The sequence below is a fragment of the Pagrus major genome, chromosome 11 (assembly GCF_040436345.1).
Source record: "Pagrus major chromosome 11, Pma_NU_1.0".
In the NCBI taxonomy this organism is placed as follows: domain Eukaryota; kingdom Metazoa; phylum Chordata; class Actinopteri; order Spariformes; family Sparidae; genus Pagrus; species Pagrus major.
The window spans coordinates 33,905,524-33,920,148 of record NC_133225.1 but is presented as its reverse complement, the minus strand read 5'-3'; the positions used below and the strand labels follow the sequence as shown (position 1 = coordinate 33,920,148).

Here is a 14,625-nt window from a genome sequence, read left to right as displayed (position 1 = left end):
ACAGTATCTCCAGACTCTTTCAGGCCTGTCACATGTGCTCAGTGTGAACTTGCTCTCATCTGCGAATAGAATGGGATGCCAATGGCGGACCCGCCAGTCCTGGTGTTTTCTCGTGAATGCCAATCAGGCTGTACAGTGCTGGGCTGTGAGTAAAGGTACACTAGAGGATGTCTGGCCCTCATGCCACCTTCATGGTCTCTGTTTCTGATAGTTTGGTCAGTAGCCTGTTCCTCCTCGCATAAAGGAGTAGATACTGGTCCTGCTGCTGGGTTTATGCCCTTCTATGGCCTTCCATAAGAATTGCGATTCTTGTCTCCCACGATTCACAATCTATTCACAAATGTCAAAACATTTCTGAATGGTAATTAGTAGCATGATGTTGACGGAACAAAAAAGGCGGAACTTAACTTGGAGGGTAGCACAGCATCCGAACAATTTACAGAGTGCACACGCTAGAGTTACATTGAAGTTCATCATCAAACAAGGCAGCGTTGCAAGTGTTTCTTTCATTTAATGATTGAGTAATTACTGTTGAGATATGAACGTGAAGTAGGCCACATGTTTGTGTTTAATTTTACTTATGTCGTCACGAGATGTTACAACATATCATTAATGGAGTGGAGCAGTGGTCAGCAGTAGCAAACAAGACCAGCTGGCAACTGCTAACAGGCTACCAACACACACCACAGCATTCAACACATTAAACAAACTCTGTGGTGAAGAAAATAGCTCAGTCTCTTTTACCTCAAAAAACTGTGCTTCTGCTCAGGTGTCTTGTACAACGATGATAATCAATAATCAATTCTGAATTGGACACCCAAAAATCAAAATCAAATCATGAAATTGTCAAAGATTCACACCCCTATGTTAATGTTTTGTACCAATAGTTCTCCAACAATATTATTACAAAATCGATATCAAAGTATTACATTACATTTACAGTAAAGACATGGCCTCAGGTACCGAAATTCAGCACTCAGTAGTACTGACGTAATTCAGACTGCACCCTTAAAAGTACCGAGTTCAGTACACAACCCTAGTTGCCTGCCTGGGGCATTCAGGGCTGTAGCCCTGAAGAATATATTCTTTAGCCCTGGATAATTCTCCTTATTTTATAATAACTGATTAACGAAGACGGTGAATAATATAACCCTCTTCTCAGTAAGCCATTTGTCACGAAAGAAGATGGCAGTATTGTAATCTTTAGTGAATGCAACAGAGGCAAGACCAATCAGAGAGGGGCTGCAAAAGTAGATATAATCGATTCTTATTGGCTGCTGTGACAGGTCTCTCCAAGCAGTAGCTAACACTTCAAAATGGATGTCAGGAGACTTGTCATAAAAGATTTGATGCTAAGCCAGGAAAACAATGTATGTAAATGTTTGTATTGGTTTCAATTTACGTGAACATGTGAGCAGAGCATAAGTTACAGCTTAGGTACTTTGTATTGCATTGTAGCAAGCAACACCATTAGCAATTAGCTATAGCTAACAGACACACACAGCTGCTGCAACTCATTATACCCACATCTTTGAATGTCTTGAAGTCCAGGAAACACCCCTGGATTTGAGAGATTGATTTTAGAGAGATGAGCTGTTGTTGGAAGCCCTATTTAACATTAATATTAACCAAAAAAGTGTTTTCATTGCATGGCTTGAGAGCTTGTAAAAAGTAGGCAGTGACAGTTGGCAGCCTTGTTTGTGATGCTAGAAAGATGGCATGCAATGACACAAAATTCCCCTCAAATATAATAAAACTCAGGTAACGACCCTGTTCGGAGTTGAAAGTACAGATATTTGTGTAAAAATGTAGCTCCATGGCAGCTAATGGTTCTTACCTGTAAAATAAAGTGTTCACATGTGGTCAGAGCTCTGAGCTGTTTGTATAATATAGTACTCACGCTCTGTGTGAGAAGGTAGCACCAGTCTGGCCAGCAGCAGGAGATAAAGAGGTCCCCTGGTGAGAGACGACAGCCGCGTGAATCTAAGGTCCATGGTCTGACTGCTGGTACACTCTCCTCTGGTGCTGACACTGCTGCTGTTTAGCTACAACCACACAAAATCATAGCGTGACATCTGCAAAGAGACAAGAGAACTGATGTTAATGATAGAGGTTGTGTGTAGCTCAGGGTTTGTGGTTATGTGACGTAATATCTGTGTTTCAGTGTAGTGTCATCTGTTGGGGTTAACAGATTAGCTATGGCATTTTAATTCCTCGAAACATGGATATCTTTTGTTTTTAGAAAAACTAAACGTTATTACAGACTGTTGTTTTTCAACAAACATAACACTCATCTCATCTATGGTGTGAAAACATCAACAGTTGGCAGTTTCTTTGATAATAATGCAGTCTAACACAACAGCCCTGCAATAAATAATGTTATAATATATAATGTTTTGTTATTTGTTGAAACTCTTTCAGAGAGGTTTTCATTTGACTGTATGATCATTTAAGCAGCTACAAGTATAGCGCTGTTGAATTGTATTGCGTACATATTTAATCCACAGTGGTGGAAGGTGACATGGAATCAAAGAGTCCTTACCTTTTTCCACACATTCATTGGTATTTATAAAGGAAGAATGTGTGGTGAGAATGTGTGTACCTCATGCATAGTTCAGACCATTCATACAAGTTTTTCTAGAGATAGTGTCATGATCCTCATCATGGCAGCCCTCCCTTCTCCCTTTTATGTGTGTGTTGTCATTCCCTGTCTGTATTATTCCTCCTGTGTCTCTCCCCCTGTCTGTTCTGTGTGTGCATGTGGGCGTGGTCTCCCTCCACAGACAGCACCAGGTGTATCCACTCCAGTAATCAACCCTTCTGTAAAGCCTCTGGATTTCCTCCTGCTCGTGGCCAGATCGTTTCATCAGTCCATGTGGTTGTTTGCATCCTGGCTCCTCTGTGTTTTTGCCTTTGTATCCTGTTGTTAGCTTGTGTGGCTAATACCACTGTGTTTTTCCACTTCACCTCAGATTGCCATGCTTAGCTCGTGTTCACCCGTTTGCTTCTGCCCTGCCTGCCTGTTGCCTGCTCTCCTGTGTTTCCCCTCAGTGTGAGTACGCTCGAGAGACGGACCTCACTGCGCCGTGCCGCAGCGCCGCCATTACCCCGTGGCAGACGCTACATCAAGACACTCTCACTCCCACCCTCACTGGAGACTTCTTGAGCCACAGTTGGATCCTGGGACTATGCACCACCCCTCCCCCCTTGCACTTGTCTTGCACATTTGAACATTAAAGACTTATTTTCTGTTTAAACCTGTTGTTTGAGTCGAGCATTTGGGTCTAGACTCCATACAAACCTTAACAGATAGCTGCGGGTGAACTGATGAAGTGAATTGTGTATCAGGTGATAGACATAACTTAGTTATGTAGTTTCAGCTGTTTCAGACATTTCTGTTTCAGCTATATAGATTAATCATTGATCATCCTTCTGATGTCTAATAATGACTATTGAGATGGCACAGTGGTTGTGGCTATTTATAGGATTATAATATAGTGTAACTGACCAGCATAATGAAAGCTGTTCTGCTACTGTTGAATTGCTGATGAATCACATATGGTTAAACTGCATTGAGCTACTTATTTTCTGTTCAGTGTTCAGGTCTAATGAATGATGGAGTGGGCACAAGTATTGATATACAAACAGATGTGTAAGGGTGTTTCTACAGCCATTAATGGATAAATGTGGAAGTGACAATGAAAAAAATTGAATAAATACTCTTTAAATACTACTTAAATAATCATAAGGAAACTTATCTGGGACGAACACAAGAAAAACAACCAACACCAAGCCCCTGACTGTAGTGCTCCGCCACCTGCTGCCCTTCCAGGTCCAAGCAGCACTCTCATGGTGCTCTCTACTGCTCTATATACTAGAGGCCCCTCTCAGACGTACCACAGTTAACTGAATTCAAGCAACCAACATATGCATTTTTTACATATAAAAACAATTCTGTGCAGATCATCACATCATATAATCTATACAGACACAGAAATATCATCTTTGCATACCTATTTAGGCCTGCATTTCTGGCATGTTAATAGAAACACTCCTCTGTACCGGCTTACATATGGTCCTGTGAGAGAAATTCTCAAATGTCCCTTCTTATTTTGATATATTCTTCTTACTTATGAAACTTACAATATAGATACATTTACTTACAATATAGATACATTATTATTTATGTAAAGTGAAATCTTATTGTTTGTGTGCTTCCAACATGAGTTCTGTCTTGTGATAGTTATGTGGTTGCAAAGTATGAATGGATGTATTCATGTATTGTATATGGTATAATGTGCCGTGAAAATACAACATAAAGGAACTCAGGTAAGGAGTTCATCCTGAAGGGGGTCTGTGAAGCCTTTTCTATGTATAAGTGTTTTGACCTTAGGTTGACGTATGACACACAACATGATTGAAGTATATAATAAGTTTATGTGTATCATGAGATGGACGTGGAGATGATTGGAATAGTGTTTTGAGAAAGATCATCTGTAATCTTGTGACTGTTACAATTGAATGTATTGTTTTTTTATTATTATAAAAGAAGTGGAAAGACTGCCTTTCCTCAGTCAACATCTATGCGCTGCTGGTGTGTGGCTCTTGCTTGCAAGCAATAAAGAACTTCTAGAAAAGAAATCTTGTGTCGAACTTGGTGTTTGACCAACTCTAGTGTGCACTAGATAAGCGACTGATTTTCAGTTGCCACAGCAATTTTGGGGGCTCATCCGGGATGTCTGACTCGAGGAGTTCCTGAGATATACGTGCTGACTGGGTCCCGGACCCAAAAACTGCTCCCCAAGAGAGGATCGTTAATCGACCGGTGGGGATGAGAAGCGGCGCCTGATTCAGATGTGTATCACAAATTACTCAACACGGCATCCTGAGGGATAAAGAATTTAAAAAGTGAGGACACAATATTTAATAGGATAAGGCCTAGAGGATAACCCGCTGAGGGGCTGACGAGCTTATTAATGATGTTGGACACATTAATCGGGTTAAAGTAAAGTAGTTGGACTAGCTGAAGAAAACCAGTTGGACTGGTTGAAGTACTTCTATATCAGCTGGACTGATGAAAAGAAAACAAATTGTGTGGGGAATTGTTGAAATTTCTGGACTTTTGATAATTCTGTCATTCAAAATTGCTCAATATGGAAGAGAATCAAAGTAAACTTAAGGGGTTTCAAATTGAATATGAATGCTGTGTGAAGATTATGTGTGATGAGTATGGAGACTGGACATGTGCAATTGAAAACACAATTAGTACCTGCTGAAATAAAAATTAAAAGAAGCCCCACTGGCAGTCAATGTCCAGCACCCATTCAGCCTGAAACAAGCAACTTGTCTCCACGGGGGACCGAAGAGAGACAATATGGAAACATCTGTCCTGCTATGGTCGAAGTAGCAAAATCCCAGAGCTGCAGGGACTATGCATGTGTATCGACCATGGACAGCAGCTGACTTGAGAGATGTCATGGAAGGAAAGAGTAACCCCTCAGAAACAGAGGGTGTTGAGTTTGGAGCTCAGCTGTTGGAACTGGTCCAGCAACATTGTCCTGCTACAGCAGAAATCAAGAGATTTATGGTCACAAAGATTCAATTGAAATGGGGTGCTGTCCAGGGAGACTGGATTGAAGAAGATATGCCATATGATCTGGCTGAGGGCTCAGAATATAGAGTGGCAGTAACAGACTTGATCCAAAGACTGCGTGATTGCTATGCAAAACGAATGGACTGGGGCATAGTAAGACTGTGTACAAAAACCTGCAGAGAGTGTTACAGATTATCGTCTGAGACTGTCAAAAATCTTCAGAATTCAAAGTGGTTTGACACCACCAGTTGACCCAACTGCTGGCAGCCCCTATGTACAAAAAAAAGAAACTTGTTTAGAAACACTGTATTACACTCAATACAGGACGTCTGACTGAAGTGCTGGCACAAGTGCTGACTGGAAGGAGAGACAGAACTGGGCGTTGAAAAGGGTGAGCAGAAACACAGAGACACACACACACACAAGGATGAGACACATATACATGTATGATTCTCAAAGAACAACAGAAAAGCATAATTTAGAAATGACTCAATGTATAATTCTCCAATTGCAATTGCCTATGATTAGAATGTTGGTTGCAGGAAAAGAGATTTGAGAGTTTTGTGTAAACTTTTTTTAATATCCCTTCTAGTCCCACAATGGGGAAATTCTCTTTATCACTCACATTACACACACAGTGTATAGAGGAGATGAGTGAAGGGGCTGCCACATGCACGGCGCCCAACAAGCAGTGTTAGGGGTCAGTGCCTTGCTCAAGGGCACCTTGGCTTTGTGGTTTGATGTCTGAATTTGGTATCATAGTATGATCAATGGCCATTTGTGATTGCAACACAAATGACACCTGATGATCCACAATTGGCTGATGTTCCTAATGAATTGTGGGCAAAACACAAATATGATGTAGGCTTGGTGAAAACAGCAGCACCATTGGTTGTCACACCTAAGTCTGATTATAGACCTTGTAAAGCTCAATATCCATTGAGTCCAGAAGCTATTGAAGGAATAACTCCGGTATTTGAATCACTTGTGAAGCAAGTGGTTATTGTGCCATGTCCAGACTCACCATGTAATACTCCTATCTTCCCAGTTAAAAAGGCTTCACAGGAAAATCAGCCTACAACTTGGCGATTTGTCCAAGATTTAAAAGCAGTGAATGACGCCAGTGGTTCCAGATCCTCACACAATTATGTCACAGGTACCTAATGAAAGCAAGTGCTTCTTTGTTGTAAGATCTAGCAAATGCATTTTTCAGTATACCAGCACATCCGGATCACTCTGTGTTTAGAAAGTGAACAGGCCGGCCAGGCTGACACAGTGGCACTGCAACAATATTTAGCAGCACAAGGCCACAAAGCCAGCCTCTCAAAATTACAGTGGGTAAGACAGGAAGTAACCTTCCTACGCCACATAATTTCTCATGAAGGGAAAAAGCTATCAGATGATAGAATCAAAGCCATCTTGAAAATTCCTAAACCAATCACCAAGAAAAAGATGATGGCTTTGCTGGGCATGACAGGCTGCTGTAGGAAGTGGATTCCTGATTTTGCTCAAATAGCATAGCCTCTGCAGGACATGACACATGACCATGGACTACGACTTTGGGCTTGCCAGACCCACAGCAACCTTTTACACAGATTGTGTGTGAAAAGGACGGGTTTATGTTATCAGTGTTGTTGCAGAAACATGGGGGAAAACTTAGACCTGTAGTTTGTTTCTCATCAAAGTTGGACACTGAAGTAGCAGGACTGCTGCACTGTGGATGCAGCATCAGTAGTGGTGTTAGCATCAACAGGGTTGGTGGAATATCAGAAACTAAATCTTATTGGTTCCACATGCAGTGTCATCGATCCTTCTGGAGCAGAGAACGAGTCACCTGACTCCAGCTACAATGATGCATTACCATAATGTATTGCTCACACTTCCTAACATTACCATAACTTGATGTACTGTATTAAATCCTGCAACTTTATTGCCTACAGAAGCAGATGGTGAACCACATGACTGTTTGGCTGCAATTGCAGAAATCTGACAGAAATCTGACCTCTAAGACCTGATTTAAAGCTGGGGTCGGTAAGTTGGAAAAACCGTCAAGCCCAGGCTAGATTTGAAAGTATCCAGCCAGTAAACTCCGCTCCCTGCACTCAGGCCTCTCTCCAAAGCCACTCCTCCCAAACTTCGAATGTGCACTGTCTGACAATTGCCAACTGCCAAATCCTCATGAGCGGTGGGAAGAAGAGTAACAAGTAGCTACCTCATGTCTCATTTACCTGTAAGTAAACACCTAATATTATCTTATTAAACGTAAACAACCAACATAGCCATTGCTAGCACTGAAAGCTGTCATGCTAGCTTTTTTTTTTAGCATTCAGACATTGTTTTGGAAGTGTTTTGATGTTGTAACTCATTGTTGGTTAGCTAGCAGCAGCTGGCTATGGTAACATTAGAAATGGCAAAGCTAAACACTAAGATTAGTGGTGGGCCTACTACATGTTTTATTTTTTTGTTTCCCTCAGTGATTCACAGATGAACGTGAATATTGTATTGAACTCATGATGATATGATGTTTTGCATGTTAGAGCTTCCACAATGAGAGCATAGTTGACTGGAGGATGACGGGAGGGCAACCAGCCATGTCTGAGGAAGTGGAGGCAGAGGCCATGGAGTAAGTCGAGTAGAAGATCTTGCACATGAGCAGGTCAGCATCTAAAGTAGAACATTACTGGTGTTTTTTTTCCTGATAAACACCACCTACAACTATTTGTGTTTGTACAGTATATTGACCGGGCATGTAACTTGGACACACAAGACATCATGTCTTGAAAATGAGAAATGCTTTTTCTTTACACTTCCAGCATAAACAACCAGCCCATTACAGTTCTTACACTTTATGTGATGCACTAAAAATAACAAATAAATTAGGCAAGACTCTTGTTTATTTCATTTCTTGGAACGCATGTATATAAATAAATAACACTACAAAGTAGTATACCTTTATTGTTTAGACAATAAACAGTACAATTAGCATAAACAACTATATACAGGAAGGACGTCCAGAGGTTGCTTGACTGGTTATGCTGTTGTTGTCGGTGCTGTCTCAATCCCTACTGTTTTGGCAGTGAATGTCCTGTAGAAAGAATAGCACAATTACTTATCTGACAGTAAATACAGCTTTTCAAGGACCTTGAAATTATTTTCAATTTTCAACACAATTTTCAACACAATTATTTTCAACACCACAACTTGAGTTGCATTTTATGCAGTGACAAATATTCCTGAAGACAACCAGAAATAGCCTCTGTTACATCAGAATTGTGCCGTTTACAGTCATTTCATATTTACCATAGTAATTTACATAGTTTCACATTCTCATTATTTTTTCTAGTAATGTGTACAAGCTCTACTTGCAGGACTTTTTTTGTACACCTAGGAGTACCTGGCCTAAGAGAAAGGAGTTCCATCATCTCTGCAAAAATTATGATAATTACAGAAAACTGGATAAGGATGGAGAACTAAATGTGTTTACAGGACATAAAGTTACATCTGAATGTGTTTATTGGGCATAAAATGTTATTATGTTAATGACAACACAGGACTGTTGCTATGTAAAAAAAAATGAAGTCTGGAGTTAGGTGGGTCATGGGGAGCTTATGTGATGGGTGGCAAGTGATTATAGCAATTGTCAGGTACTTTCTGTGTTTACCTCATTCTACTGTGGTCAGCTGACAGTCAGATCACGAATTGAAATGCAAAGTCTATTTTCTTTTAAAAATATCTTACTAATATGCAATAGCCTCAAGCAGTAGGCTAACATGTGACTGCTAGGACCAGTACTTGAAGCATTTTCCTGGTGCAGCTAATGAAATGATGCCATTTCTTTTTGTATTGTATCCCTGCTAAGGAGCACATTCATGCACATGAAGCAAACCAACATGATGTGAAAGGACACATGCATATATATAACGTATCTATCAAAGACACATATTACATGAATAACAGTGGTTTGATCCATGTTGCTATCAGCATCAAGTTACCCTCACCTGTCAGAGAGAACCATCAGGGCATGGTTCTGCTGTGAACTGACGCTTCAAGGCTGGAAGTCGATGCGTCCCTCTCATAACTATAGGACACAGAAATAGGAAACATCAGCACATTTGTAAAACGTCTAGTTCAAAGTCTTTATGAATGAACATCACATGTACATCATCAAGTACCATCTAACGACATCTGCTCACAAATACAATGCAAACCATATTCACAGATATATGTAATCTTCCCAGGACCTCTGAACAGTGGACTTAGCCTTTCACATGTGTAGCACACAAGAATTAGTCTTCCTCTCACATACAGCTCATCCAAACAGCCCAGGGTAGCAGTGCATGTATGAACACTGCTATATCGATTAGATCCACAGTACCTGTAAACGTTGGCCTGCGTGTAAACGGTGACGTTACATGTAAATATGTCTCATACGGCAGTAGTCTGCTATTTTAGCTGGCTGGCTAGCTAGCTAACGTCAGCTACAAACTGCTAACGTTAGTGTTGGGTGAATACATACGACAGCAACATAAGGAGCTAACGTTAGCTACATAATGCAGAGTAATAATACATTTCCCCAACAAAACAAACAAGCTCATTACCTGTCCAACAGAGACACAGGTAACACGGAGTCCATCTTCAGGTCTTCGACTGCTTCAGTTGTCGCCATCACTGAAAAGCCACTCCGAAGTTGACTCTCATTTTACTTCTTGCGCTGTCCAAATTTTTTTTTGGTAGCCTTCTCGAGTTCAGTCTTTCTTTTCTTTCTTTGTTCAGCAGTGTAAGCTGCTGTAGGTACCGCTGGTGATGAGAAGTGTGGCTGTAGTTTATCTGCCATTCTTGTTGTAAACAGTCCGTCACAGCTCCAGTGTAGACCCCGGTCACGCGCAATATGAGTGATGGGCGGAGTCAGCACAGGGTGGGGAGGGTGGTAAGGTAAGGGCAGATTGATTGACAGGTAGTCTGTCCATACAAAATTGTTGGGCCAGTAAAATTGATTGGATGAAGTTTTTACAGCCCTGTCACTGCCAGAGACCATGGAGATATTTTTTTAAATCATTTCATATTTTGAATGCTGTCAGGATGTTAAGAAATGGATGTTCTGTTAAGGTCTAAATCCCCCAACCTCAGTGTACGGGTCAAAGTATTCTTTTATTGTGTCTTTGTCCTGACTTTCTCCACTTAAATCCAAAGTCCCCGGAGATAAGGGCTGCAGTTATTTAGACAGGATGGAGGAAGGAGGTACTGGTGTAAGTGCCAGAACCAGTGTGTATAAAAAGCTAATAAATCTTAAATAAATAAATAGCGTTCACATATAAAAACTTCTATTTTCAAATGTAATCCCAAGCTGAGGGATACTACTGATTGTCGGGCATAATTTCTGCAAGTGAAGCAGTCAATCTAATCGCTGTAAACATATAAATACTGAAAAATAATAAATCCCTCTGCCAGTAAAGCCAGAATTGAACCCCTCTTTTCCTCACTCGAAACTTTTCTTTTCAACTCTTTTGGCATGGTCAATAGTTATTATTTGATTCCAGTTACTTTTGAGGTACTACTAGCACTGTTTTTGCTATCCAGCTGGTGCTATTGCAAGAGGATAGTGATGACCACGGCAGTGTTTTTTTTAATACTTTTCCTCATTAAAAAGGTTTGGGTACAGGTGATCACCTAATCAGTACCTCATTAAGTAGAATGAGGTGTGCTTGTGTTGGAATTCAACAGACAGTGGAATGGAATGGCTGTCATACATGTAGAGATGCTGATTTCAGAAAAAATTACAGTGGTCTCTTAATTTTTTCCAGAGCTGTATGTGTCTTGAACCAAAACTTGAGTAAACATTGCTTCAAGAGCTCTGACAGAGGTTTAGAAGACACAAGAGCTGGAGGGTAATCTGGCAACTTTCCAGTCACAGGCTGCTCACTGTAATCATAACACCAATGCCACCCAGTCCCAAATCCCTGGGACTGTGCGTGTGTTTGTGGAGAGAGAGAGCTTGAGACACTGGAACTAATGTAGAAATGACCAATCCCCGCAAAAAAAAAAATTGTCTTAGTCTTAGTCTCATCATGGTTCCCAGCTCCAAAACATCTCCAGGTCTACTTGAGTGTATATAAAATGGCCAGACTTCTCTCTCAAAACATAAATCAGAGCATCAACCAGATTTAGGACATTTAACACAACTTGGCATCTTACAAATATAGTTTTAGAAACTTTAATGTGGTTTCCATTGCAATTTTTTGGAGTTGAAAAAAGATTTAAAAATATTCATATGATGTGTTTTTCAAAAACATCCAAATATGTTAAATTAACCTAGGATACAGCCTGAAAAAGCACAGACTTTTCCCAGTTAGGGTCAATTTAACATTAATGTACTGCTTTGTTTATCTGTTTTCATTCTTTGCTGTGATATTCCCCTGATTCTGTGACATATAAGCCTTTGCTCCACAGCCTTGCCCAGCAGTATCCAGGGGAGTAGCAGATTGCCGGGGCCTAGGTTTCTGCCAGGCTCAGTTGGTCACATCCCCTCAGCGCTCAGGCCAGGCTGCCGTTGAGCTAGAAGCCAAACCTCCTGCCACTGGGGACGTCATCCTCCCAGAGAAACAGGTTACAGGGTAAAATTACAAGGTCAATTTATTTACATTTTTTAAAACACCATGGTCTTAAAAAAAAATAGGTTTGAGTCCTTTGTGCTACATTCACAGAAAAACATAGGACAATCTATTTTAGAAAATGAAGTATTGCTGATGAATTGAGGAGTCAGGGCTAGCACCCTGCCTGTCTGCTCCTTATTCAGCTCACAGCTGGCCATACAAGCACATAATGTACTGGACATATGGGAATGAATCATATCTGGCGAAAGAATCATTCCTGTGACAAAATATGCTGGAAAACCTCAAAGACAAGAGAAAGAAAGTAGGGACAAGACAACGGTGACCAACAAGAATGAGCTCTGCGAGACAAAGGTGAGTAGCCATCAGTGAAAATCTGACAGGGTCAAGCAGGAAAGCAGGTACAGTTTGAGGCGGGACCATGCAAAAAGTTTGCTGTATAAGCATCATCAGACACATTCTTAATTTGTCGGGCTACTGTCCTACACCTATGTAAAACAACACTCTTCACAATCAATCAATATAAATGTATGATGTATGATGGATTTGTTTAAGTATCTGTGTATTTTGTAACTAACTGTGGTCCTCAGAGAGTGGGAGCTCTCTTTTCACTCTGAGGATCTTTATCTAATTGACAGGTGCGAGCTCCTGCAGGGATTGGCTGGATGCCAGTGACAACATCACAGCGGATTGGCCAATCAGGGGGGCCAGCTCCTTCTTAACTTCTGGGAGTAAAAGTCTAGGAGATTTATTGCTGGCAGCAGTGCCCTGACTCTCCTCGCCTCCAAAAACCTTGTGACTTTGTGCTAGTACTGTGTGTGTAGTTTGTAATATAGGGTGAGCCTGTTTTTCTGTGTATAGATTGTCAGAGTAGCTTTGCTGTGTATGTGGCTTAGCCGACTACTAGTTGCTAACCAACCTTGTATTGTTAATAGTCCCTTGTAAATATCTGAGCACACTGTAAAATCCAATAGCTGCCCTGACATACAAACATTAGTTAACTAGGTTATCAACAATGTGTACTTATGACTGGTATTTATGAAGTAACAGTTACTTGCATGGTGAAAAACGCAAAATACTTATTGTTGCGAGTGAGCTTAACTCTAAATAAAGTAATCTTCACTCTAAACACTAAGTAGCCAACACAGTCTCACTCCCACTGCGCATTCAAAGAAGAAGAAGAAGAAGAAGTGTGCATGTGCAGTAGCAACAGTGTCTCCCACTCAACAACGCACCAGTCCAGCATACAGGCCGGGGTATTAAGGGCAGCCTGCTGACTCTACTTTTGCGCCGTCTTTTTATTCTTTTGAAGAATAATAAGGTAAGTTATCGAGCAAGTTTGTCTGTTAATATGTTTTAATTACTGCTATGACTGTTAGCATTCGCTAGCTGAAGTTGGCGTTTGTTAGCTAGCTAACGAACCAAACAGGCATAAAGTTAGCCTGTTCAGGCCAAGGTTAAGGCAAGTTTGGACGGTTTCCTACCATAGTCCTGTGATTATCTTAAAACCCTTTAACAGTTCCAAAGCCTAGTTACTTTGAAAGTCCCATATTTGAAATGTTGTAGCATGAGTTTTCCATATTCCCCAAGTTGACAGCGAGTGCATTTTGGCTGGACTTTCAAATTTGCAACGTGGAAATTACGATTTTCAGTGAACGCAGCATGAATGTGTTTGATGCAGAGACAAGGTTCGTAATGCACTGGCACTGTTTTTCCTTGGAGAAATGGTGAAGGTTGGCAAGAGGCTGCAGCTTGCTTGTCAAGCTGCTTGCCTGTAAAGCTAACGTAAGCTGTGAAGTTGCGTCATTTACGTGTTGGGTGTAACGTTAAACGGTAGCCAGCAGTATATTGTTTACCTTCAATACAGTGTGGGTGAAGGAAAAATACCTCACGCGGGTGAAAGCAACGGTTGAGGCATGTACATTAAACCTTAGGGCTGCCGTAATCCAACACACGGCCATAGTCAAATTTACATGGACTGGGGGAGTCATTTGCTCCGTGTTCATTTGACTCCAGGAGTGAGTCTACAGAGCAGCTGCAGTTGCGCACCGGTCTGTAGCCTCACAGAGTGCGCCGATGAACGAGTCCTCTCCTTGTCCCTCTCCCACTATGATAAACTGTAAGTCACGTTAAGCGGCCTGTGACCAACAATGAGTGAGAAATCTGGTCATTCTTTATTTTGCAAGGAAGAAAAAAGGGAAAATCCCCTCTTAATCTCCAGGAGGTTTACTGTATGACCAAACATTTGTTTCAGTGTCAGATGTTGGTAACTTGTTTGACTTGGGTTAATTTGCTCAGGAAACATGACAAGAGCCAACTAGCTGGGAAATGCTTGCTATCCAAATCTTGCATCCTTGTATGGGTTCCCTTGTTCATGTTGTAACTTCTCTTGATTTGAAGATGACCTTATTTGAAGGTGACTCA

At 41.0% G+C, this 14,625-nt stretch overlaps 1 protein-coding gene across 1 annotated transcript in view; it reads right to left on the bottom strand.

Moving 5' to 3' along the window:
* The window catches only part of LOC141004605 (receptor-type tyrosine-protein phosphatase F-like), a 448,688-nt gene extending 446,690 nt beyond the window's left edge, over window positions 1-1,998 (bottom strand). The window contains exon 1 of the mRNA XM_073476198.1: window positions 1,901-1,998. Within this exon, the coding sequence (XP_073332299.1) occupies window positions 1,901-1,994 (94 nt within the window). The 5' untranslated portion in view covers window positions 1,995-1,998. The remainder of the gene's footprint in view (window positions 1-1,900) is intronic.
* Window positions 1,999-14,625: the final 12,627 nt, after the last annotated feature.